Source organism: Micropterus salmoides, unplaced genomic scaffold (genome assembly GCF_014851395.1).
Source record: "Micropterus salmoides isolate LMB-PRFRI ecotype aquatic unplaced genomic scaffold, ASM1485139v1 Ms_hic_scaffold_7, whole genome shotgun sequence".
Classification (NCBI taxonomy): Eukaryota; Metazoa; Chordata; class Actinopteri; order Centrarchiformes; family Centrarchidae; genus Micropterus; species Micropterus salmoides.
The window spans coordinates 12,642,337-12,668,252 of record NW_024044459.1 but is presented as its reverse complement, the minus strand read 5'-3'; the positions used below and the strand labels follow the sequence as shown (position 1 = coordinate 12,668,252).

Here is a 25,916-nt window from a genome sequence, read left to right as displayed (position 1 = left end):
TGTGTACACAAAAGGGGGCAAATTCAGCACTGACAAAACGCAGCAAAACTTTTTTTTTTCAATGGAAACTGTGGTTCGCTGAACACCCTGCTGTGTACGCAAGCGCACTGCATTTTCCTGCCTTTTTAACACCATTGTGTTTACAAACTTGTCGCTGCTGATTGGGTAACACCTGTGACCGCCCAATAAACAGAAGAAAACATACCTCGAAGCCTGTTGCGGAACATTGCACAACGTTGCAAGGAAACATGTCGTTCAATTAAAAAACGTTGCAAACCAGCGCAAAACGTTTTGAGATTGAACTCACCCAGGGTGTTCGAGGCAACACCACCGTTTCCGTTGAAAAAAAAAGTTTTTCCCGGGACACTTTCCAGATGGAACTACTTTAATATTTTTATTTAGTAATTTGAATTTGTAATGATCACCGACCCGCCCTTTTCTACTTGAGAAAGTCTTTGCTTTAATATTTTTATTTATTTATTTGAATTTGTAATGATAATTAAGAGGATGTTATAGTTTACCCGCCCTTTTCTACTTGAGAATTTCTGTGCTTTAATAGTTTTAGTCATTTTAGCGGCAATTTTGCACTTTATTTTGAAGGCAAAAACACTTATATTCCGGTCTTGTGCGGATAAGGCTGCCTGACTTGACAAAAGTCCGCTTGATTTGGTTGCAGCTTCACTGCTGAGCTGCGGTGGAGGAATCGCTCTCTGGTGGACACACCGCGCAACGGCAAAGCGCGGCAACGCAATCGAACACACCTCCCGGCTGCACGGTGCGTATTTCCAAATAGGGTCAAATATGAGTGAGCTGGTTTGTGCCTTCAAAGCGTGCCGCCATGTGTGCTGTGGATGAAGGTGTTTATCTGGATTCAAGCTGGTGACACGGTTTAATCCACAAAACATTGCAGAAAGACTTTTATATTAAACCCGAAATTAATTTCAGAAAGACATAATTGAGACAGAAGCTCTGGTAGCTCTGCAGAAAATACAGTCAAATATCACTATTAAATTCAGGACGCAGAGAAATGGGCCACTATAGCAATATTATTATTAGTTATTAGTATGGAAATACTAATAACTAATAGGCATCAGAATTTGGATTTCATTGCATGATAAATATTCAGTTGCATGTTAATTGCATTGTGTTCAAATGTAAAAAGTATATCACAATGCAAAATTGCTTTCTGCTCTTTGTGCACTCAGGGGTCGAAGCAAACCTAACAACATAGAAGAGTGTTTACAGCCAACCAACCAAACTGTAAAAAAACACAGGATTAACACAAAAACACATGTTGTCACTGTTTTTGTCATTTAACTGTTCACATTATTGTCTAAATGTTGTTTCAAATCCTCCTCTACACTTGTCAACACATATGCAATGCTGGAAGGTGTCCATCAATTGTATTAAAATGTATATGTTTGTATAATATTATTTTAGTTAAATACTATCATAATCACTTTTAAACAACACGTGTGATATGTGTAATCGTAGAATATAAACTCCTCTTCGTGTTCATATTTGTAGACATATTACCAAGAACATGAGTACAGTCTACATTATCTTGACACGGTGTCATCTCTCTTCATTGATTTGATCTATTTAATGCATATTTTAAATTCTTCAAGAAAAGAAAAACTTTCTCTTTGATTTAAAATAAAGTGTCAAAGATAGAGCTCCTGTAGTTTAACTTCTGCTCCGGCAGCCCACATCCTCTCAGTCAGCATGATCCCACCACAATCTAGCTGGGCTGCATCCAAAAATGCTTGAGGATACAAATTCAACAAACCAGGACATCCTACACACTGCCAACAAGCACACAGACATTAACTAAGTGGCTGGCAGGTTTTCGGAAGGAAACAAAATAACTTATTTGAAGTGTTGTGGCCTGTTTTTTCAGAGTGCCCATGAAGCTGTGACATGGTGCTGTATATAAAAACATCATGTAAGCTCCAGATGGTGATTACTGAGGCCTCGCAGACTGTCATAGACAGTGATCATACTTGAATAGTATGAATTTGGGAAGATACAAAGCAACTAAATCCAAAAATAAAAGCTGTGTGATCAGGGTTTGGCAGAGATCACAAAGTAAAGATGAGACTTGGGAGATAAAATTAACTGTAATGCATTTGGAAACGATTCCTGTTAACCAAAAAAAAAAAGACTCTGTATTGACTCTGACTTCCGTTTAATGATTTATCAGATGAAAAAAGTGACGGTAAATCAAATCACCATCAAAACACCTTTTCTTTCTCTATAGCACTTCCGTCTAAAACTGCACCTTGCAAGAAAATTACATTTAAGTCAATTTTTGTGCATCAAAGTTGAACTGCAACCAACAGTTAGGAGGGTTTGTTTTCCCCCAAAACATATTCCAGCAGCATCCTAACCACACAGACTCATTTCAGCAGTTTGAAAGAATATTAATTGGCTATCTTGGTCAGCCATCACTTTGGTCCAGACTGAAATATTTCAACAAGTGTTTAATGGATGACTGAATTTCTTCGCACAGGCGGACAGGAATTCATGATACCCACAGCATGACGCCTACTGACTTTAGTTATTTCCCGACTTTTTTCATCTAGAGCCAGCATGAGGTTCACATTTGTGGTTCTGAGTGAAATATCTCAACAACTTCAGGATGAATTGCCAGACAGACAAACATGTTGCCCGGAGGATAACTTTGGTGTTCCCTTAACTTGTGCTCCAACGCCATCATCTGGTCAACATTTCAGTTCATCCAACACTTTGATTTATGACTAAATACCTGCAAAGCAACTTCCACCATCCTCAGCTGTACTTTGTAGGGCTGTGCTGAGTTGAGCCTGAGGATCGGCATCGGGGCAGATTCAGGCATATTTTCATGGATGGGTATCGACTAAAATGCAGCCTCTACAGTGGTTTGTCCACCACAGCCTGTCGGTGTTGTAGCGTTGCTCTCCTTGCTGACAGCCGGGGTCTACACTGCGAGTGAAAACTAGGATTGTGTGAATGTGAAAAATTATTCAGTGGCATTGCTTGTCATTTGGATAAACGTCGCTGGCAGCAGATTATATCAGCTGTCGCTAATCAAGAATAATTCTGTGAGAAACTTGATGGCAAAATCCAACTTTCATTAATATACCAATAACTTAAGTTTTTCATCTTTACAGTTTTGAATCAGGACCCTCAGTATTTACAGCTTGTTAAAATGAGTTTAAATGTTTTAAATAGCTACAGCTGTTATTTTAGTGTGCCAAAAATATATTTAATCAATTATGGGATCAGACTCAGACTTGGATCGTGGCCAAAACAAAAGGGGCACCCCGGGTACTTTGTGTTTAATGTTAGCACGCTAACTCGCTAAACTAAGATGTGTTAGCCTTTAGCTCCAAGCACTGCTGTGCCCAAATACAACATCACTCAACCTCCGCCATGGCTGTAGATGCTTTGTCTTTGGCCTATCAAATTTGTGACACCCCCCACCCCCTTCCAGCTCAGCCCCTGCAGCAACATGCTCCAGTGCTTTCCACCCCTGGAGCAACATAATTCCTGCAAATTAGTTTGATTAGCCACTTGGACTCATTAGACACTGGCACTTTTGGCTTTCTGAGTCACATATTCATCTGATCCTGCGGGATGACGTCTAAGATGCGACTTCACCTCTCAAGCATTAATTAGAAAACTCTTCCACTGATGATCATGAAACACTGAAAAATCTTCTCAGCAGAACTACACTGGAAGACACTTCAATCAAGGTTCAATTAAAGCCTTTATTTATTTATATGAGATTATGCACACACAGAACATACTGTGGGCATCTCACACACACACGCACGCACGCACACACACACATACACACACATCTCAGGCAGGGATTAGAGAATTGTCATGACACAGGAATAAATTAACAAACACATTTTCAGAACAGCACGAATCACATTCAACACAGCACACGTCACTCACATATCACACGTATCACAGCTGTCATGAAATAAATAAATATCTCATAAAATGTCCCCATGCACTGCCTGACAACATTCCTTTATCGTTTCTACTTTATAGTAAAGTAATACTTGTGATCCCACTGGTCTAGTTTTTTTTGTGGTAAATCTGCTGCAGAGTCGTCTTTTGCAGGCGATAACGCACCCAGAGAGGTCCGAACATGTCTGTGTGTCACTGCAGAAGCCGGACAGAGTTAACGTGGAGGTGGTAGAGGAAGTCTGCATAGGACGCTCCCCCGTTGGGACTCTTGTCCTCCACCAGGTGGCGCTGCAGGGCCTCCTCGCAGGTGTCGCCCTGCTTCACCACCCACAGCTGAGACAGAGAAACAGACACAGTCTCGTCAGTGGCTGCGGCGTCATCTGTCAGCACCCGCTGTAATTCATTTATCCTGATGGGACTTTGGCGTGGATGTGGAGGGCGGTGCACAAGGAGGTTACAGCTTCAGCACTGTCTGGGATCTTGAGTAAATATCTCACTGTAATTATATTTCTGTTTCGCCTTTATTTTTAATGGAATGTTATTGCAGCTCTTTCATGATTTTCTCATTTACCTTCAGAGGTTCTGTTAGCTTAAAAAGCCTTGACAAATGAAATAAGTTTTGGAGGTAAAGGTTTGTTTGTTTGTCGCATATCTCAAACAGAAATATAAAATATTAAAAGTCAGAGCAAGGTTAAAATACAAGATAAGAATAATACCGTTGCAACAGGTCGAAGATTATCAAACTTCTGAAGCAAAATACTTACTGTATAACTTTTTCTGGGAAAAATTCTATTTAATTCCTCAGAGTAGCCAATGCTGAGTAACAATATGTTGCTGGTCTGCTGTAACTATCTCCTCACCTCCAGACAGCAGGAGTGTTCACTCTGTCTCCAGCTATGGAGTGTAAAGTATCATTTGATATTAGAGCACATATAAAGAAACACATTTCTGAGCATAAGGAGAAGCACCGGGCTGGCAACTGAGCAGATGTTAACTGACCTCACATTCCGACACAGCAACTGTGTAATTTAAGGTCACAGATTGTTCGCTGACTCATGAGGCTGTTGTTGAAATATGACATCTTTGCTTCAGCTACAGCAGGACGGTCGGCAGCTCACCTTGCGGGCACAGGGTGTCTGGGAGTTCAGTGTGTTGATGAGCGATCGAACACTGACGGACAGAGGATTGTCAAGAACTGGCAGCTTGGTCTGAAGGAACACATGCGCATAAAAACATCAGAAACAGACAGCAAACAGTGAACCTCACGATGCTGCATGCGTATTTTGGCCGGCCAGAAAAGTCTTGAAACTTTTATAGGAAAGCTGATGCAGCAGATGAGGAATCATTCTTTTTCATTTTTAAAATCGAAATGTTTGTGAACCATTATAAAGATTCGAACAGTTTGATTTAAGGCATTTTCTTTGCGGTAGATGCAGCATTACTGTATTAGCGTACTGTACGTGTATACCTCCATCCGTCTAATCTCTTACCTCTCCAGAGGGCAGGGAGGAGAAGCAGCTGGTGTTGAAGAGCTCAACCAGGGTGCATACTGGGACTTGGGTGCCCACCCAGAGCAGCAGGGTGAGGGGTGTGTGAACCAAATACAGACCTCTGGGCTCCAGGCTGGCAGCAGAGCAGCGCAGTGCCTCCTCTCGGTTTGGACAGTTTGGCTGCAGGTTACAAATGAGTGAAAATGTCACTAAAATCAGTCTCTCCAGAACATCTGACACATATTTACTGATTTAAAACATTCTAGCCAAAGCTACAAAGGCTAAAACAAACGCTAAAGTGCAATATCAATGAAAGTGACGGGGTTACTGACTCTATTTCTCTACCTATAAACATTTAAACAACCCTGCATGAAGTTAGTTATCACAAAAAGAGGCAACAACACACACAAACTATCAACGTCTGTATCTCTCACATGAACCTGCTCCACTTTAAATCATTCAACTTAAGACAACAAAGACTTGTTGACACTGTTTTAGAAACTCTCTAAATGACATATCAGCAGTGATACCTCCTAAACAACATGGGTTTTTGACTGCTAGATACAGTATTTTGGTTACTATTCCTGTAGCTCTGTAGTGAAGAATTTCAGCACGATACATCCTAAATCTGATCAAGACAAGCTCCCATGTGTCGATGGTACAGACCAGAGGCAGCAGCAGAGGGTAGAAGTGTGTGGAAGTGCTGCAGGCATCCATGCTGAGCACCTGACAGCGCTGCTGCAGCCGCTGGTGGACGGAGCTCCTCAGCCCCGGCAGCAGCACCTCGCTCTTCCTCAGACTGTTGATGTAAACAGGAAGAGCTCGCAGATACTGAGGGAGAACCAGCTACAGGACACACACACACACACACACACACACACACACACACACACACACACACACACACACACACACACACACACCACCAGAGTTCAGTTCATATGGTCAAAAAGATGTAAATGAACTCCAGTCATAGTTAGGTTTTTTTAAATTTAAAGGTACAGAGGGATATAACAAGATTTACATGTTTTAGACATTTACAACATTTACAAAAGCGCATATTATATTTTAATAGTAAAAGGAAAAAGTTATATTTGTGGAAGGATTTAAAACTTTGAGGTGTATTTTATGTTTCACCTGTCCAGCAGACACTGAAGCAGAGCAGCAGTGTTTGCGGTAAGATGCCAGCGCTTCTGTTGCCTCCGTCTGCAGTTCCTCCCTCAGCTCATGTAGGGGGCGCTCCAACACTGCACAGTAAACTAGACAGAAACCCCCCCAACCAAAACAACAACAAACAAATTAATGTTTGTTTAATTGTTCAATTTAATCTCTTTTTAATTTTGACAATTACTGTAAACTTATGATGCCATAACTAAGAAGGAAGAACTAGGAAGGCAGTCTGTAATGCCATTTCACACAGTTCATAATTTATATTCTACATTTTATTTACAATTCAACTAGACTCCAAACTAAAAGTGGCTTTAGATTGCAAAAAACCTTCTTATGATTATGGAAAATGCTATGGTCTTAATTTTTAGGAACATAGATAATAATATCTCAGCTTTGGGGAAATCTATAAATCATGTTGATCATGGTCGCATTTGCATAATAAAGGCAATAATATTTATCTGACATGTTTAATAGCACTGAAGTTATCACTTCAACATAATATTGATACTATATCGATAATATTGAATACTGGGTGCAGTACATATTTTTGTACTGTACTGTCTATTCATTTCCCAAATTGGATAAAAATATTTAAATATGAATTTGCTATTTAAAACAGAACTGATGCAGATGTTAATAAGCACTGCATTTTTTAGTATAGTATAATGCCTAAATAAAACACCATCTGCAGTATAAGACCCTCACGTCTTTTGCAGTAGAAGGTGAGTAGCGTTTGGGCCTGGTACTGCCTGAATATCTCCTGCAGGTGACGTGAGCATCGAAGGGTCAGAGTGTGAACCCTGGTCCTCCTGTCTCCGGTCTGGGTGCTGTAAGACAATACAGCCTGACAAACAGGAGGGGAGAGAGGAGGATTACGGTTAAACAACAACAAAACAGACCACAGGTCTGTAACTTCAGCCCATTTCTGATCTATGATCGTGAACGTCAACCCACCTGAATGGCTACACCTCTCGCCTCGTCCAGAGCTCTGGTGTGTGCGAGCTCCACAGCCAGCGTTGTAAGCCAGTCAAGAGTCGCCATGGGGACCTGGCCGGGGCTAGGCCCAGGAATAAAAAGTCCATAACAGCCAGACACACGCAAATCTGTCGAGACAGGTACAAACAGAGGAATCACAGGTATGTTCAAAAGACACAGTGTGCATAAAAAAAGAAAATCTCACCTTTGCTGACAAAAATCCTGAGCTCAGCCTTGTAGCCTGTGTCCGTCTCTACGATCCTCTTTAGATCAGTGCTGAAACGCTCTCTATCCAATTCACCCTGTAGTGGAAACGAAAAAAATACTAGTCTACAATTGGACCGCCAACTCATCTGTTTTCAATTCATTATTTATTCTGTTATTTATCAAGAAGAGGAAGCAACTGTTTTTGTATTTTCAAGTTAAAAATATTGTACTTTGTACTCTGGCTGTAGACTTTATTTTTTTTTAGCATTTCTTAGCAGACAGAAATGAAAGTGGAAGCACTCCTCTCATCTATCTCTCAGTAAGTAAGCGAATAGCGTATTTCCTTTAACAAAAGAACACAACAGCTGATCAACTGTTGTAGTTTGATTTCTTCATCCAGTAATACTGAGGGTGCAGCTGTCGATATACCTGGAGGTGGCTGTAGGTGTACAGAGCTCCACCTGTTAGATATGGAATGTGTCCCGGCCAAGCCCCGCCCACATCTTGCTGGGCAAGGACAAACAGGTGAACGCCGCAGCCCTGACTGACGCACTCCTTGGCCAATGAGACGGCTAACTCTGATGGCTGAAAGATGGACTAGGGAAAAACAAGAGAGGAGGGAAAAAATGCAACTGTGAAACTCTTCATACTTGTTGCCCAATGCTGCTGTTGTTTTGTCCTCCCACCTGTACAGGAACGTCAGCTAAAGAGCAGCACCCACTGGAAGATGAAATTTATTTTATGGAGACTGGAGTATATACAGTATATTGTAGAGTCTATGTGTGTGTGTGTGTGTGTGTGTGTGTGAATGAGTGTTTTGTACCTTTGGTTTGTTGGAGCCAAAGAACCCTGAGGACGTGTTTGTGTGTCCCATCTCTATCAGAGGGGCAGTATGGAAGATCAGCAGCTTGCCAGGACAACTCAGGGCCTAGAAACAAACGGCCCTTGAGTCATATCAGGTCCCTGACGATAGTCAAGTTGTTGAGAGAAGATGTAACATCTCTACCTCTAATCACTGACAGCTTGCAAAATAATCAGATATTCTGCCTCCTTGTCCAGCCAAAATAACTTTGAAGACTCACTGACCTGCAGTACGGCTAGTCCTGCTTTGACAGGCAGCTCCATGGGAACTCCACCAGAGTCATCACACTCTGAACTAAACTGAGGAATGAGCTGCAACACACTACACACACAGATATGATCACTTTACGCTAAAGAATACCAAAGTGATGAAATCATTTTCAGCAAAGCAGCAAACAACTGTCTCTTTTATTTGCAGGGAAGTATTTGTTACTTTCTGGGTACAGACAAAACATCTGTAAATACTAAACACCCCCTTTATGAGAGAGCAAAAAAATGAGAGAACATTACGAGCTTCATAAAACCAGACCATGAATTCTGTTTCACCTTTTGTCCGCCTCTAGCTGCTGGGCTCAATTCTTTCTAAGTGGATGTCTGACAGCAAAAACTGAGCTGGCTTTTTAAAGCTCGATACATTAAATGAAAATATTACTTATAAGATGATGTATGACGTATAAGATGAATGAAACTATGAGCAGAATCATAGCATGCAGACTCTGCAAAATAAATCTGACAAAATGGTCAGTTACCTGTCGATACCATCTTTACAGTCTTTCAGGGGCACCAGAAGCCCCTCCCTCACAGGAAGCTGCAGGTCGTCCGTCTCTGTGATGACCAGCATGTGTGGGCGGGAAAGGGCGGGGCTGAGGTCGTACAGGTGGATCCTACTGTCATAAGTCATCAAACCAACACGGACGTCAGACGTGGCCTCACCATCCTCCCTACACAAATAAGATGAGACTTTCAAAATTGCTGGTTGGAAACTAAATCATGTACAATTGTTCCTGTTTCTACAGTATTTACAAACCTGCACAGGGATACTGCTAAGCAGGCTGTGAGTGTGTGTGTGTGTGTGTGTGTGTGTGTGTGTGTGTGTGTGTGTGTGTGTGTGTGTGTGTGTGTGTGTGTGTGTGTGTGTGTGTGTGTGTGTGTACAGTAAGGTGGGAGGGCGTTTTACCTTTTCAGAGAGTGGAGCAGAGTGAGTATTTGTTGTGTTGCAAACTCCAAATGTCCTCCTCTTAGCGCTGAGGCAGACACGTCTAAGGCTATAAGCAGTGCAGCAGGTTCACCCTAGAATTACAAACATTTACACACAAACAGCATCTTTCCCCATGAAATTCTGAGACTATTAAAAGGTCTTTTAATAATGTAAACAGTTACAGCCTCATATTTGAGGACCTAGAATGACCAAATATGTTGTATTACTGCCTAATAAATGTCCTATTTATTAACTAATAATTGAATCATATCAGGTTACAGAGATCACAAATGTGGTGTCCCATATAAAAACTAATTAACGTATTTCTATTTTTGGAGGCTGTAGCAGATCTGTTTTGGGAAACGGACCGCTGCTTCCCACCACACACAGATTGAAATATGTTTGGCAAAGCCCATATTAGAGACTGGTTCCTTTTCAACATCACTGAAGAAGTGCCCAGTAGCGTCAGTAGATGTATGTGCACAGAGACCAGGTACGATTAAAGGCCAATTCATACTACTGCGTAGAGGCTACGCGTAGGCTACGGTGTACCTACAAAACAGATTTGACGCAGAAGTAGAAATTGTTCTTAACATGAAAACAAAGCTAATAAATGCGAAAGGTGAAACTTACCTTCTGAGAATTGAGGATCTCGTATGACCCCATACTGAGTTCAGGCCTCGTGTCTTTGTCCACCCGAACCCCCTCCACGCCTTTGGTGGGCTGGTAGTGTTGCCACGGTACTGAGACGCAAGAGAGCAGAGATAAACTGTTGCTGTATGCAAACAAAGCAACAAACTGATGTAAAACGACTCAAAGGCAATTTGGCAACACTAAAAATTCTTGAATTTTCAGATATTTGTATTATAGCTGACACAATTACTCAATAAATGGATTTGTCAATGGAGAGAAAATAACCAGCTTCCACTTTGATTTTCAGTTACTAAAGTAATTTTTTTTAAGCAAAAGTGCCCCAAAGTCACTAGTTATGTGATTTCTTGGTGTTCTGTGATAGTAGGTTTACACACATCTTCCTTCCCAGCAGCTTAATGTCAACAAAACACTAGCACTGTGTGGAAACTTGGCTTTTTCAGTTCATATGAATGTACTGTTAATGAAATAAATGTATTTAGGACTTTTTATAGTTTTTATTTTAATGTTTTGTGAAAAACACTGCTTGAGCTAAATAAATAAAATGATATTATCACTGTAAGTAAACTTGGTATTAGACCATACAGAGTGTGAAAAATTGTTTTCTGTCAAACGGACAGTGAACCTCCGCTACAGTTTGGGCACGAGCAGGTAGATGCTCACTTTTAAATCCACTGCAAAAAGTGAGCTCTCAAAAACAAGGGGAAAAAGCATTAAAATGGGGGAAATATTACTTAAAATAAGCAAAACTATCTGCCAACAGAATATTTCACTTGCTACTTAAGGACTAACATAAAAGCCGCCTGGTAAGGACAAAAAACAAGTATATTTTGCTTTCAATTAAGATAATTAATCTTACTTCGATTTTAGTTTTTGCAGTGTACCTTCGCTGAGTTTCCCACAGAAGGGACAGTAAAACCTCTGCCCACAGTCCTGCCAGCTCATCGCCGGGCACATGGAGGCTCCGCACCAACCACAACCCATAACACACTCTGGCTCTTTGCACAACGGCAGGGGCTTCTAGACGCAACAGACACACCAACAGTAAATACACATGTTAATATGTGCACAGAAACCTTCGATCTAAAAGGCACATGGGATAATTGTGGCTCTACAAAATGGCTTCACTTCCATGCAAACATCTCCCTAGATATTTTATGTTTCACTATACGTTAAGTTCATTATTGGTGATATATTTCAAACGTATTTTTTTTATAGATTTTAGAAAAAGCAGAGTAGCTCAAAACGAACCTCTCCAGCAGTTTGTTTTGCCAGAGGGGTGACCAGAGCTCCCAGCGGCAGACGGCTGAGCAGGGCAGCCTGACCTTCACAGGGCACACAGTACGAGGCGGAGCGGATGGCAAAGGGACTCGCGTTACCTGGAGTACAGAGACAAGGTCAGGAGTGACATGAAGGTTAGCTTAAAGTACGGTGAAATTCCATCTGGTGACAGGAAGGGCTAGAGGGGAAAAAAACTGACCAACACATCAAAATATCATCTTTGTAATTGGATTTGTTGTGCAAAAAAAACCCCCAAAAGACTGAATCATCTGAGACACTGTAATAGAACATTTTCATTGCAGACAGGAATTATCATAATCCTTGGTCTGACCCAAATATTTAGCATTTAGCGAGCACAAACCACGATAAAGACATTACAGATGTTTACACGCACCTGATGTGAGACATTACATGCATGTTTTCTAAGGCATTTCTAAGTGTCCACTTTCTTAGATTAAACATGCTTAGAATGTGTCCTCTTGTTTTATCAATGCCTGATGTACCTCTATCAATGCATGTAATAATTTCAGTCACACTGATGCTGTGAGTAATGCTGATGCAGTTTTAAGGAAACTATCTGCACCCATAGTACTGCATAAAATACATTTTAATAGAGTATATCTCTGTGACACAGATACAGGCAGTGTTGTGTGAGTTTACCCCTGTCCTCTATGAGACAGGAAGTAGTTGCCAGAGGAGGAAGACGGGAAAAAGGCTCAGAGACGAAGACCTTGCCCTCCCACTCTGCCCTGTCCTCTGCAATCACCTTCACCTGACACAGACAGAAAGAGACAGTCAGTCAACAATAGCATGGTGACATTTCACTATATTTAAATAAAGGCAGGATTTATTATATAATATTTAGATTCATACAATAGTTACAGCCTTTGCATACCATGTACTAAAAAGTTCATCTCATTGTCAACAAAATGCAGTATATTAGTAGTTTTGTTCAATTTGTCAATTGATGCAATGCTTCACGATGCCTCTGCTGTGTCGTCATCCTTAAGGGCAAAATCCTAAAACACGCTGACCAGGAAATAGTGTTTCATCGTCAGAGGAGCTGCAGAAGTCAATCAAGAAGAGATGTTTTGCAAGAGAGAATGAAAGAACTTACAGCACTGGGCAGGAGCTCTGGGTCCAGGCCGTAACGAGACTCAGAATTAGGAGACTGCAGAGAGAAAATATAACGACTCATTCTCTAACCTTGATGTTACTTTTACACGTGGATACTATTCTCGGTGAGATTTTGTTTTTCTAGACTGTATATTCACTATGACTGCAACAATGTTGAGTCTGGAAAGACATCCTTTAATTCTGAGGGACCAAAACCGAAACCTTTCTTATATTGTGTTTTGATAAGCAAAAACATAATTTGCTGGTTTTAGCTTTTCCAATGTGGGGATTTGCTGTCCTTCTCTGTTTTATAGCAGTGAAAACCGAAACTCTTTGGGTTTTGGACTGTTGGTTGAGCAAAACAACACATTTGAGGATATTTTGTGATAATAAAAGCATTTAATTAAGGATAAAATCTGCAGGTGTATTGATTAATCTCTACATTAAAGAGTTTTAATGCTGTTCCTGTATTTTCCCCACCTGTGGCGTGATGTTCCTGTCCTGTGGAGTCGCATTGGGAACAAACTCATTTATGGTTCCTGAGGAGAAAACAGAGTTACCAGAATAGAGTACGAGGTAAGTGAGCTGTTTTCTCTCAGATTCTTTTTATACGGTCTACGTCACACAAACCAGTGGGTGAGGTCACACTATGTCCACTTCTTTTATACCATCGATGACTACAACACTTGTCTGAAAGAATCAAATTTGTACTTTAATCAGTATGGTGGTGGTGGTGGTTTGCACGCTGGATGATGGGGTTAACTTGATCTATTGCAGTGGTCATCAAAGTTGTGTCCATGGACGCCCAGGGGTCCTTGAGGGGATTCCAGAGGGTCCCCAGAAAAAAGGGTAAGGATTTATTTTTACTATAATTGCAAAGTAAATCAGTGGCAGAATGTATGATTGTTTTGATCATGGGTTTCATTCACTTTCTGTAATAAAACATCTAAAAGCAACATTTCATAGGGGTCCAGGTCTAATTTGTGTCCGCTTAGGGGTCCTTGTTCTATTATGTGTTTTTCCTGTAGTGCCACAGGTATGCAGCTTAAGTTATTTATTTTCTCAGAGTCACTGAGTTTAAATGATGAGTTCCTGAGAGAGGCTCTGCAGCATGCATGTAAGCATGTCATGTACACATTTCAAATACACCAACCTTTAGAGCCTGGTGAAAGTGTCCAGTGAGGTTGCTGTTGGATAGGAGAGGATGGTGAGGCGTGACTGTGGGTGTATCCGACAGAGGCCTCCACATTTGCCCTCTCAAATGCCGGCTGTGGGGTACACTGTGGACTCTGGTTTACACACTGTCCAAATGATGGAGAGCTGATAGAAAGATGTTTTTGATGTGATGACTGAGGTTCATTCAGTAAACCCTGGTGTGTGTACGGAGGCTGGAAAGGGGAACATATCGCTTGGTAAGGGCTGTGAGGAGAGTAAAAAGGCATTTGTTGTGGCTTGCGAGTCAGCGTCCCTTCGTTCATAAGAGGGAGAGAACATGGAGGTATATTTCTCTCATGGCTTGCAGCTGGAACCACGGATGAAAGATTAGCATCAGGAGTGATAGGCTGCACACACTGATCAGCATTAACATACAGCGTGCTCTGAGGAGTGTTGCTTCTGCATGAAGCGATGTCGTTCTGGCAGCGCTGGTTGGACGCCTGCAGATGGTCGTGGCAGGTTCTCTGGTCAGAAGGTGAGCCCAGGTTCAGATGATAAAAGCTGGGAAGAGGGTTGCAGGGGTGCTCTTGAGGTGAAGCCGGGGACCAGCCGTTCTGGCCCGCCCACGGCTGACAGGGTGTCTGGCTCTGATTGGCTGTGGGGACGTCCATCATCCTCCATAACCATCACTGATAGGTGTGTTTCTCCGTGGAGGCGGGATCTAACGAGGCAACACAAACATGAACAAATTGACCATCAGGTCGTGATGTTATTCTCAGCTCGCTTCTGAGACAAGCGGACGCTGACAGTCGTTACTGCAGATAGCTTATAGCTACTTGCAACCAATTACAAGCAAAGTGTATAATTTCTAGTGAGATTACATATTTGAAAATGATAATTTAGCAGTTAACTTAGCTGCCATATCACGTTATTCAGCAGGTTAACGTTACCGAAACTAACGTTAGCTAACTACATAATCTACAGACATGATTATGAGAGCAAAATGTCGGGAAATTATTAATATAAGCTTATTATTTGAATTGTTTATCGTTACTCTGTGGTTAGCTAACGTTGGTATAACGTTAATATTAGCAACACAGAGGCATCATGTGTATGTGAAAGTCTCGACATGGACGCCGGACAGCCAGCAGCTTCCCATAAACAAACAGGGTTAAATAAAAAGCTGCATCTGTGGGAAACAATCTTATTTAAAGCACTGAAAAATCTTGAGTCGATACCTTTGGACATCAACGGAAACAGGGGTCTTTTCGTGCGGCACTTGTTCGTCAACATCTTCATTTCCTCCTCTGCGACCGCTTCACTTTACAATACACATTTTTTCGTTATATTAATTAAGATCCCATGATAAGAAACTGTTACATTATTAACTGTAATTTAAGCCACAACATAACCGCTTACATTCATCAACCTGAACCTTTGCTGCAGTGTTAGCGTCACGCTAGCAGGAATCACAACGCATTTCCACCTTTCCTTTCAAAGTAAAAGCATGCGATACTTGAATTCAAAACTACTAACAGCAGTAAATAAAGTATACTGAGTTTCTTAAGTACATTTCAGATAAACTACACTTCTATCTTGTCTAATTGTTCAACTCCTGCACAATACAGGTCAAAGATGACCCATATTCAGTTATTTCATCATTTAATATTTAAAGTAGTCATTAAATATCTTGTTTGTTTTTTTGTTTTTTTTTACCATAAATCATTATTTTCCTTTTATTGCTATATTAACCAACATATTGTATTCCTTCATCAATTGTACCCACATGGGTCCAAAATGACCCATACTTATTCACTACAGAAGTTGATAGGAACTTGTTATGGTTAGCAATTAGGAACATATTTACTGAAGACCACTATTCACCTGCCAAACATTTCACAACTGAACACAGCCGCTTTGCAATCAAAGAGATGCAGCATAAAAAACAGGTAGAGTAAGATGAGGAGGCAATTCTTGAAATCTCTCCCAGATGAAGAAGACTCCTTTAATGACTCGTCCGATGAGTCCTCTGAAGAGGAAACTCAGACACAGTCCACTGATTGAGTAAAAAGGGGACTAGCTGGAATAATATTCCTTTCACTCAGGTCAGTACAAGAAGCCATAACATCCCGAGGAGCTCTGTCCCTCTAAGTTGGTAATTTGTTGTTGGTGTGTCACTGATTAACATATCCTGGGCATCTTGCGGTGAAGCAGCTGTTGAACCAGGTGCAGGTCCTGGGCAGCCCATCAGGATGTTGTGGCTTCTTGTTCTGAACAGTATACCAGATAACTTGGTTGAACTAAACTTGCAGCTCTAAAAACTTAGATCACTTGAAACACATCATTCGTCAGTATGTATGAGCCGTCTTATTCCAAATTACCTTAATTTAACAAAACAAAACCACTGTGACAGATATCCTGTAATCAAGGTCGTTTATTTATCATCGTATTATCATCGTATAACAAAAAGAAGGTTTATAGTCCCTTCATGCTACACATACAGAACTTAACGTGTATTAAAGTATGGTAACATAAAATAAAACAGTATAAAGTTATTTATACACTTATATACATACACATATACACCCTGAACATTTTGCAGTGCATTTTTTGAATTTGTAAACAGCAACAACAAGATAGTGATCATAATATGTTTTTTATCTTCACATAAAGAAGTCTGACATTTGGGAAACAGTGTCCATTTTGACTTAATTTGAGCACCAAGAATCATCAATGTAAAACACAGAGTCTGCCTCCTCTCATCTTGCCAGTCTTGTGGTCTGTCAGCTCAGAACACGGTCTGCACGCTGAGTGCTTTGGGATGAAGTCTCTGATTATCGTTGATATGCCGACCTGAGTCCCGTTTTGTCCAGACCAGACCTTTACGAGCAACCTTAAGTCCTTAAGGCTTATCCAGGCTCTCTTTCCTCTACTCTGGGCGATTATTGCACCCGCTGTGGTGATTGGTCTGGTTGATCGGGCTGGGTGGATCATCTAAAGTCCGCTGCTCTTTAATCCAAAAGCCTGGCTTCCTTTTCCAATGACTGTATTCCAATCATAGGTCATACGTGTTTTGGCAATAAAGCTGGAAAAAAAACTGATAAAAAACAAAAGTGCAGTAAAGTTTGAAGGCGCTACTGGCCTCTGCGTCTAAATGCGCCACCATGAACCATAAAAACAGAAAAGATGAAATATCAATCTATATTTCATCCTAATGGATAGAAACTCTCACAACGTTGCAAAAGAGATGACTGTATGAAAGACAAAGAGGAACAGAGGGTGGTTAAGTGGTGAAGGACAAAAAAGGTGGGAGGGCAAAATTGCACAAACAGATTCATTCAGAACTGTCCGGTACTCTGCTGCGGTTCCACTTGCCCGGGCAAGTTACTGTTTGTGGACGTAGCCCGAGAAGCTCCACTTTGTCTTTTCAGGGCAGTGATCCTGTTTCTGACGTAGTCCTTTACACCTTTCCATGAACGGTTCCTCAGCGCTTCTGGCTCAGCCTCGAGACACTGAATGCAGTCGTTTTTCTGAGGCACCTTGTGTCCTTGAATTAAACGCATCATTTGTCTTTCAACAGCGAGGACCTCTGCTTCCTCCCATTTATGTTTACCATTATTTTGGGAGCCTGTGGGGTAAAAGAGAAACAAGTGAATGTCTGCCATCACTAAAAAAAGATTTCCAAAAATAAAAAAGATCTTACTGTCATCACTGCAACGCTTTGCTGTTCACATTTGTTCTCAAAGACTTCAAACCCTAAACTCCATCATCTTCAGCATCCATATTTTATTTTTGTCATTAACTTGAACAATGACGTGGACAGTAAAGAAACTCAGGAGATACTTTGCCTCAACTCTACTTTGATCTGCATTAATGGTTTTACAATGTGTGGCCTATATTTCAAACCTGAGGGCTGTCACAACAATGTCAATATCTTTAGTAGTAAATATTTCACGTCCCCCCATATGTTGATCTGGATTAGAGAAGATTCCCACGACATGAACAAATTAGCTCATTTTGACATTGAAACAAACAATCAAGGCAATTAATACAGGTATTAAATACAAACATACATCATAATCATTAGTTATTATATGCCATGAAGTAAGAGGACACCTCTTGAGCCTCCACCCCTGAGATCAGTAGTATCACTCTGTTGCTCCGTGTCCTTGTACCTTAACCAGACTTCTCCTCTTGGTTCTTATTTATAAAACACAAACTAGACCTTTTTTTCTCCTAATGACTACAGCTATATATTATTAGCTTCAATACCTTTGTTGCCCCAGTTGACAGGTTTTGGAGTTGCAGCTATGTTGGTGTCTGTTGTTGCTCCATGTGCTTGTTCAGGATAAAACTCTGCTGATCCATTGTGATCCCATGATGCAGCTTGTTGTTCTCTTGCAGATTGGAATCTCTCTGTATCGAAGACAAAATAAATCTTTTGCATAGTCCATCTGATTTTAGTTCCATACACACACACATACACTTCACTGTTGTGAAGTTTGCGGACGACACCATCATCATAGGTGGGATTTCAAACGATGAGACTTCATATTGGCTATTTAGTAGGTTATACATAATGCTTTTAACAATGCTGCTCAGATCATTGAAAACATCAATCCAGCTTTTACACCACAAAGTGGTTCATTTCTATATTTTTGAGTGGAAACTGATTTTAAGCTGCAGAAGATCACAGTAAACAGTTGTGTGTCTTCCTCTTTTTATGTTGGATATTCTCAAAGCGATGGGACAAGCACTGTGTAACCTTATTAATATGGTCTGTGGATCAGTGAGCCGGTTGCAACAAAAGGGCTTACGCCTGGTCTTAAGGTAAGTAGGTCTTAACTCAGCATTCTAAGTCCGACCTAATAGTTACGCCAGTTGCACCATCTAGGCTTAAGTCCTCTTCTCGCTAAGACCGGGCGTAAATCTTACGCCTAGTCAGTAGCAGGGATAAAATCAAAATCTAGGCTTCTATAATAACGACTTCATAACTCAGCAGTAAAGACATGGCGCGCCTTATACACAGACTTCACAACGATCGGGCTTTTAGAGTGGAGAGCTTTATTAGGGACATAAGCAATCCATTAGACATTTACAATGACCAGGAGCTGATTGAGAGGGTCCGATTCTGTCGGAGAAATATGAACTTATTGAAGAGTTGTCATTCCGCTTACAGTTTGTGTCGTACCACAACGCAGCTTGACACCCGCATTACAGCTGTTAATAGCGCTACGTTTTTACGTTTTCAACCCCGTTGAAGACATGATTAATGTCCACAAATCCACCGCATGTCGGGCCATCCGCAGGTTGTCGCTGGCACTGAGCAGTCGCCTTCCACAATCTGCTCAAATCCCCGCCGAGGCAGAGTCTGCAGAGGCCCGATTCCACCGGGCCACTGGCATTCCTGGTATTGTGGGCTGCATCGATGGCACTCACGTCTGGATCCAGGCACCGTCTGAGCATGAGTATCTGTATGTCAACCGCAAAGGTTACCATTTGATCAATGTTCAGATTGCTTGTAATGCTTATTACAACATATTTAATTTGATGGCAAGATGGCCTGGATCGATACATGACGCACGCATCCTCCAGGAGAGTGCGTTATACCAGGATTTTGAGGCTGGAAAAGTAGACGGGCTGCTTCTTGGCGACAGTAGATACCCACTGAAACACTGGTTGATGACACCTATCGTTGCTCCGAGGACTGAGCAAGAACTATGGTATAACACCATCCACACCACCAGGGCTCGAGACTAACGGCGTCCCCGTCCTGGGGACGATAGAAAATGTGTCTTGGACAAAGAGAAATATTCTCTGGGATGCCTCTGGGACTTAAGGGATTGTGTGTGTGTTTATTACTATCAAATGACAAACTAAAACGAGCGCTGACTACAACAGAGCTACAATCATGCTGTTACTACTGTCACTCTCACTGGCTGGCTGCTCACCTTTTCCCGCGGTACATGTCCATCTATCCTCTCAGTCACAAACGGCTTGCTGATCTCTCAATCGCGCTGTATAGGCCTATGCTAATGCATTAAGCGCCACAGATCAATATTGTCACACGGTGAAAAACAAATCTATATTCTGATAACGTCGACAAGCGGCAAATATCTCCCCTCAGCTAATGCAGCTCGCCATGCGATGTGATAAAGTAAAGTAACCCCCCACCCCCGCGCACGGTAAGACGCAGCCAGGAGACCTACTGCTAGAGTTTAGCATTATACCTAAACATCTACAACCTGGCTCTGTTTGGGTCTGTGGGCTGCACTTTATCAGAGCTGCAGAAGTTAACGTGTGGATTTGTGCAGAGATTTCTGCTTGATCACGTATCAAGTATTGGTTTAGATTTCGGTTTGTACCTCTGATGAAGTGCAGTGCACTTGTCTCATTCAGTAAGCCTACAGTCTGAATAGGAACACAGCAGAGTATAGGTCAGGTAGACTTATTAAAAATATTATTAATTCTCATTAAATAATGATGTTAGTCTCATAATATTACTATTTATTTCTGGATCTGTCAGAGAAGAGAGATATGTGGGAGAGATACTGAATATGCAGAAAGTTTTGAACATGAGCAGAACAGCTGCTGAAACACAGGAGCTATTAAAGTCCAGGAGTTTGAAACTGAATTAAAATGATTTATCATTTAAAAAGGGTACCCTGCAATGGACTGGCGACCTGTCCAGGTGTACCCCGCCTTTCGCCCGATGTCAGCTGGGATTGGCTCCAGTCCCCCGCGACCCTGTACGCAGGATAAGCGGTTGACGATGGATGGATGGACGGATATCATTTAAAAAGGTGCCCCAACAGATAACTTTTCAGTTTTGTTTTTAAATCTTTTTGATTGAAACGAGAAAAATAAATATTATTTATTTTATCAATTTTGTCAATTTCTCATCATTTACTATGTCACTAACAACTATAGAGGATAATAAAGTAAAGAAAAAACATTTTGATTTTGGGATACTTTACATTAACTTCAGGACGATTAAATTATTTTTGGGACAGAGGTGAAAAAAGTTAGTCTGGAGCCCTGCACATTACCACTAGGTAGCGGATAGTGGATAGCGGCAAAGTGCTGTCACTAGATCGCTGAAAACTATATAAATAGGCTATTTAAACAAATGCCAAAAGTGACAAAGTTCGATTTGACATTAATCAATCAACTATCTATTTTTTCTAGGTTTCTTTGTCTTCATGGGGAGATGAGGATGCACCCTGAGCAAGTCTGCACCGTACTAGCAGCTTGCACTGTCTTCCACAACATCTGTGTCACCAAGAGGATCCCTCTCCCTAGGCAACACCATCAGCTGGTGCCGGAGGAAGGTGTCGACCTTGTGGGCCATGAAGATGTCGGTGGAGGACTAGTCCGTACATGCATTATAGCAACTATATTTCTAATGGTATTTTTTGATTTCAAGTTCCAGCTTTTCCTGCTCAGTCTGTGATTTTTTTGTTTCAGCCTCCACTCGAGCTATTTATTTCTACAGGCTACACACCTTCACAATTTTGCTTGAGTGGTCGACATCCATCTCTAGATTGACAGCAGTTTGATAGGTCAATTCTAAAGACTGGTCTTAACTATGACCTACTTAGCAGTTAGGACCAGGCTTAGTAAAGCCCTGTTGGTGCAACCGGCTCCAGGAAATCAGCAGTTACACGGCTAACTTTATCACAGGTAACGGAAACCAGTTTTGCAGTGAAGTAAAAATGTGTGGCTGCCCAGATATCAGAGTTAAAATCATTCTTTTGCAACTCGTACAAGTAACATGTAACTTTCTTCACAGCAGACTTAAACACAGACTGACCCCCTTTCTAATCCTCATCTATGGAAAAAAGCCTTACCGTAACAGTCCATTTTGACGTCATCCAGCTCCATGCTGCTGTCATGTCGCAGGGTTTGGACTTGATTATTGGGGCCTAAAATTTGGTTGGCCTCGTTTTCGTCCAGGTTCATCATCTGTAGCATTGTTGCGTAATGCTTCCGGATTTTTGTCGATGTCAGGGTTTCAGGGTCTTGAGCTCCGCATGCTTTCACATATTTTTGGATGCACTCTGACCCGCTGTAGGCAGACAGTGCATTTGGCCGGCCAAACAGGAAGGGATTTTTACTGGGGACTCCACAGGTCTCACGAACCTTCAAAAGAAGCTCCATAGCAGAAACGAATGATGGTTTTAGTAAAACCGGGACCATTCTGCCGCACTTTCCTCGTATATCTACTCTGGTGAAGAATCCACACATGGTTCTTTCCAAATCTGACATGCTTATGTCCATGCCTGCGTGCAGGTTCGACGTTTTCCGTGACATAAAAGCTGTTAGTTGCACTGACGATACCTCTCCGGCTCTTCTCCTGTTGAAAAGTATTGTTCGAGCCAGTATTACCTTGGCCAGAGCAGCATAGTTTTCTGCAGAAGGGCTCTCTCTGAGCTTTTTCTCAGCAACAACATGAACATTCTCCATGTGGAAGTTCAGGCGCTTTACATCTTGAGCTAACGGCACCTTCTTTGCGGTGTTCAGTTTTGTTACTCTGAGTGTTGTTAATGCACCTGCAGAAATGAGTTTGTTCCATTTTTTCTGGTACACAGAGAGGAACTTTCGCGCAGACTCTGCCAGACTTTCATCACCACACTCCACTGCGTTACCCTCAACGATACTACAGGCCTTCTGTAGGTGGTAGCCCAGCTTGATGGCGAGTGAAGGAATGCTGTACGATTTTTTTTCCGGATCGTAGCCTGCCAGGACGTTCACCGCAGACACCACATGTGGAAAGCTTGAGGGGAGAAAGAAATCCTCCAGTTTCTTCAGAGGAGTTATCTTTTGAGCTTCGAGTACAAGCCTTGCTAACTGACGAAGGTTCTGCCTTATATGTTCATGCCTCTTCACATCTGATCCGTGCTGTTTAAACAGGAGCTCGCCAAACTGCAAGATGACCTTGTCATCCATGATAGCTTCAGCCACATGATCGTATGTCATCTGGGACAAAACGCTCTTAAAACCATCAGTTATGCCAAGGTCTTCTGAAGCTTCAAGAAAACACCGCAATGCGATACGCTTTCTTCCGATCTGTGATTCATTTTCATTCTTCACTTTCTCTGGACACAACCTCATGTGTCTGTGCAAAGCTTTCCTCAAATAAAGACCTCGACAGTAAAGACAATGAAGAAAGTCTTGGGCTTTTCCAGTTTGCCTCGGCCGTTGCCGGGCAGCAAGTTGGCCTTTCCCTGTTTTCAAGACATTTTTATTATGGGCAAAGTTTCCTTCATTTGTTAGTCTGTTCCATATCTTTTGTCTTTCTTTGGAATTTTTGGGATACTGAAAGGCAGCTGCAACCTCTGCTTTGTCACTGTGGATCCTCTCAAGATGCCGTGCCATTTTGGACATTGGCTTAGAGCAAAACACACAATAATTCCTCCTGTCATAAACACGCTGCGCTTTAGAATTTGAACATGGCGACACAACAGTTTCAGATGATTTCTTCTGATTAGTTGTCTTTTTGGGGGGACAGACACTTTCAGCCTTAGACAAAGAACTTCCCGCTTTAGCCCTTTTTTTCCTCGGGAGAGAAGGTCTTTTGTCTGTGTCGGTTGAGGAAGTGCTGTGACTGGATTCATCTGAAGAGCTCTCATGTGGGACATAAGAGAGGTCATCATCACTGTGATCTAAGTCATCAAGATCAGCGTCCTCCTCTGATTCGGCGGAAGAATTTTCTGTTTTCTGAAAAAAAAAAGAGGTTCTATGTAGGAATAAAGTCTTCTAACAAATTGTGGTTTCAGCAAATATAATCAAAGATGCAGCAATTGCTGGTTGCGCCGACACTGTACATGCATGTTTCCCATGTATTTGTTTGTTTTAAGTATTTGTCTTTGGTAGCTGAAACATTGGCCACTACATTTAACATATATGATAACGGAAGGTTAAGAGGTGTTGATTCTGGTGCCACAACGTGCCTCATTTGCCACTGGTTTTACTACGAACACCAACCAGGGACCCGAGCCTTTTTTATTAACCTTAAATCATCTGCAACACATCTGCGTTACAATGACACATTACGGAGATTACCACTGGAGTGTGTCAAAGGCAACACGGCCAAAGTAAGGAAACGCGGCAGGAAAGGTGGAATCCGGGAGCAGATTAGGAGGAGGCCTTATAGACAACTTCCACCAATTATGCTCGGCAATGTTCAGAGAATTAGTAATAAGGTGGACAAGTTGCGGGTCTGCACTCTGACTTCTGGCAGTCCTGTCTTATCTGCCTGACTGAAAACTGGCTTACAGAGACGGACCCTGATTCAGCTGTTGACCTAGAGGGCTACACTCTCGTCTCTGGCAAAAGTAAGGGCGGAGGAGTGTGCCTGTTCATCAACAAGAAATATTGTTACCCAGCTCATACCACAGCAAAGCATCGGGTTTGTAGAAAGGACATTGAACTATTATCGCTCAGTCTAAGGCCATACTATTTGCTTCTAGAAATACACCAAATTAGACTTTTTGTTATGTATATCGCCCCCTCTGCTGATACGCAAGATGCTGCCACTATTATTCATGAACTAGTATCCCAGGCTGAAGCACAGGCTCCCGATGCAGCCATCTTCATTTTGGGGGACTTCAATCTATGCAAGTTAAAGCACTGCTCTGAACTGCCTGAAAACAGCTCTCCCTCCCAAACATTAGGTACCCTCCACGCAGTCAATGGACACTTGTTACTGTGATGTACAGACAGTGCACAGATATAACTTTATGGATGAAAGATACATTTGTTATAGATTAATAACTCATCACTCTGAAACTCTTGCTCTAGTCTAGCTAAGCTGGTAAGGGGATATACAGCTGAACTGAAGCCGTGTTTACTAGATTTTCAAGTCCCACCCTACTCTACTTCTGATTGGCTAGTAGTCCTTAACTAAGAACTGCACATGTGCAACTCCCAACAAAGATTTTGTAGAGGTAATATGTATTACTCCATAGCTAAAATGGACACACAAGGTGAAAAGAGGAGCTGCAGCAATGTGCAGCATGACAAAAAAACATGGTGTTTTCTTTAAAATGAAACCATGTAAACCTGTTCTGGTACAACCGCTAAATAAAATGATGAACCTGAAAATGAGCATATGACCACTTTAAGTCAGGTGGAAGCAGAGATGAAAAGAAAATACTGCAGAAAAAGATTCAAATAAAAATTGTTGATTGTAAGGTAGAATATAAATATAAATTATAAAGAGCATGGCAGGGGTTGCATACGATCACTGGATATAAGCCTAAAAGCCACTGCATGACTGTTGTTAATGAACTTGATTTGGCAAATGACTCACATAATTTTAAAACAGAACAGGCTAAGGCCATCATGAAAGTGAGGGATATGGCGGATGTGGATAATTATATATAATTACATATAATTATATATGTAATTTTGTTAGATGATGTTAGACGTGTAAAACCTCACAAAACCCCTGGGCCAGACTGCATCATTTGCAAGACATACAGATGTGCGCAACAACTGGTGAGGCCTTTCCAGAGGCTGCGCCAGCTCTCACTGGATACTGGTCAGTCCCCAACCTGTGGAAAAGATCTATGATTGTGCTCAAAAATAATAGACCTAAGGATCTCAATGACCTACAGACAGCCAGTTGCCTTGACATCTGCAGCGATGAAATGTCTTGAAAAGATTCTGCTATATCAACTACTATTTGAGGTTTCACCAATTTTGGATCCAAACCAATCTGCCAACTGTGCAGGAAGAGGCGTCGCTCTTGAAAAGATGCACTGCTATTTATGATTGGCTGTCTAACATATTTGAGCACCTTGAACAGGCTCACAGCCTGGTCAATATTATTTTGTGGATTTTAG

At 41.6% G+C, this 25,916-nt stretch overlaps 2 protein-coding genes across 2 annotated transcripts; both read right to left on the bottom strand.

The window, feature by feature from the left end:
- Window positions 1-3,775: 3,775 nt before the first annotated feature.
- Window positions 3,776-15,525, bottom strand: LOC119892229 (protein transport protein Sec24C-like). Its single transcript, XM_038704395.1, has 21 exons — window positions 15,306-15,525; window positions 14,066-14,788; window positions 13,393-13,451; window positions 12,914-12,967; window positions 12,457-12,568; window positions 11,767-11,894; window positions 11,400-11,535; window positions 10,498-10,607; window positions 9,844-9,956; window positions 9,416-9,607; window positions 8,892-8,988; window positions 8,629-8,733; window positions 8,235-8,402; window positions 7,804-7,900; window positions 7,578-7,726; window positions 7,329-7,467; window positions 6,591-6,712; window positions 6,120-6,299; window positions 5,454-5,633; window positions 5,082-5,171; window positions 3,776-4,296 (listed from the first exon to the last, which is right to left on the bottom strand). The coding sequence occupies exons 2-21, from the start codon at window positions 14,739-14,741 to the stop codon at window positions 4,156-4,158; spliced, it is 3,048 nt and encodes a 1,015-aa protein (XP_038560323.1). The 5' UTR covers window positions 14,742-14,788; window positions 15,306-15,525; the 3' UTR covers window positions 3,776-4,155.
- Window positions 15,526-16,483: 958 nt separating this feature from the next.
- Window positions 16,484-23,780, bottom strand: LOC119892119 (the record flags this gene model as incomplete). The annotated part of the gene is given in 3 exon segments (XM_038704227.1): window positions 16,484-17,695; window positions 18,340-18,483; window positions 21,918-23,780. Coding segments are annotated over 3 exon segments (2,297 nt in total), but the record flags the coding sequence as incomplete, so codon positions are not given.
- Window positions 23,781-25,916: the final 2,136 nt, after the last annotated feature.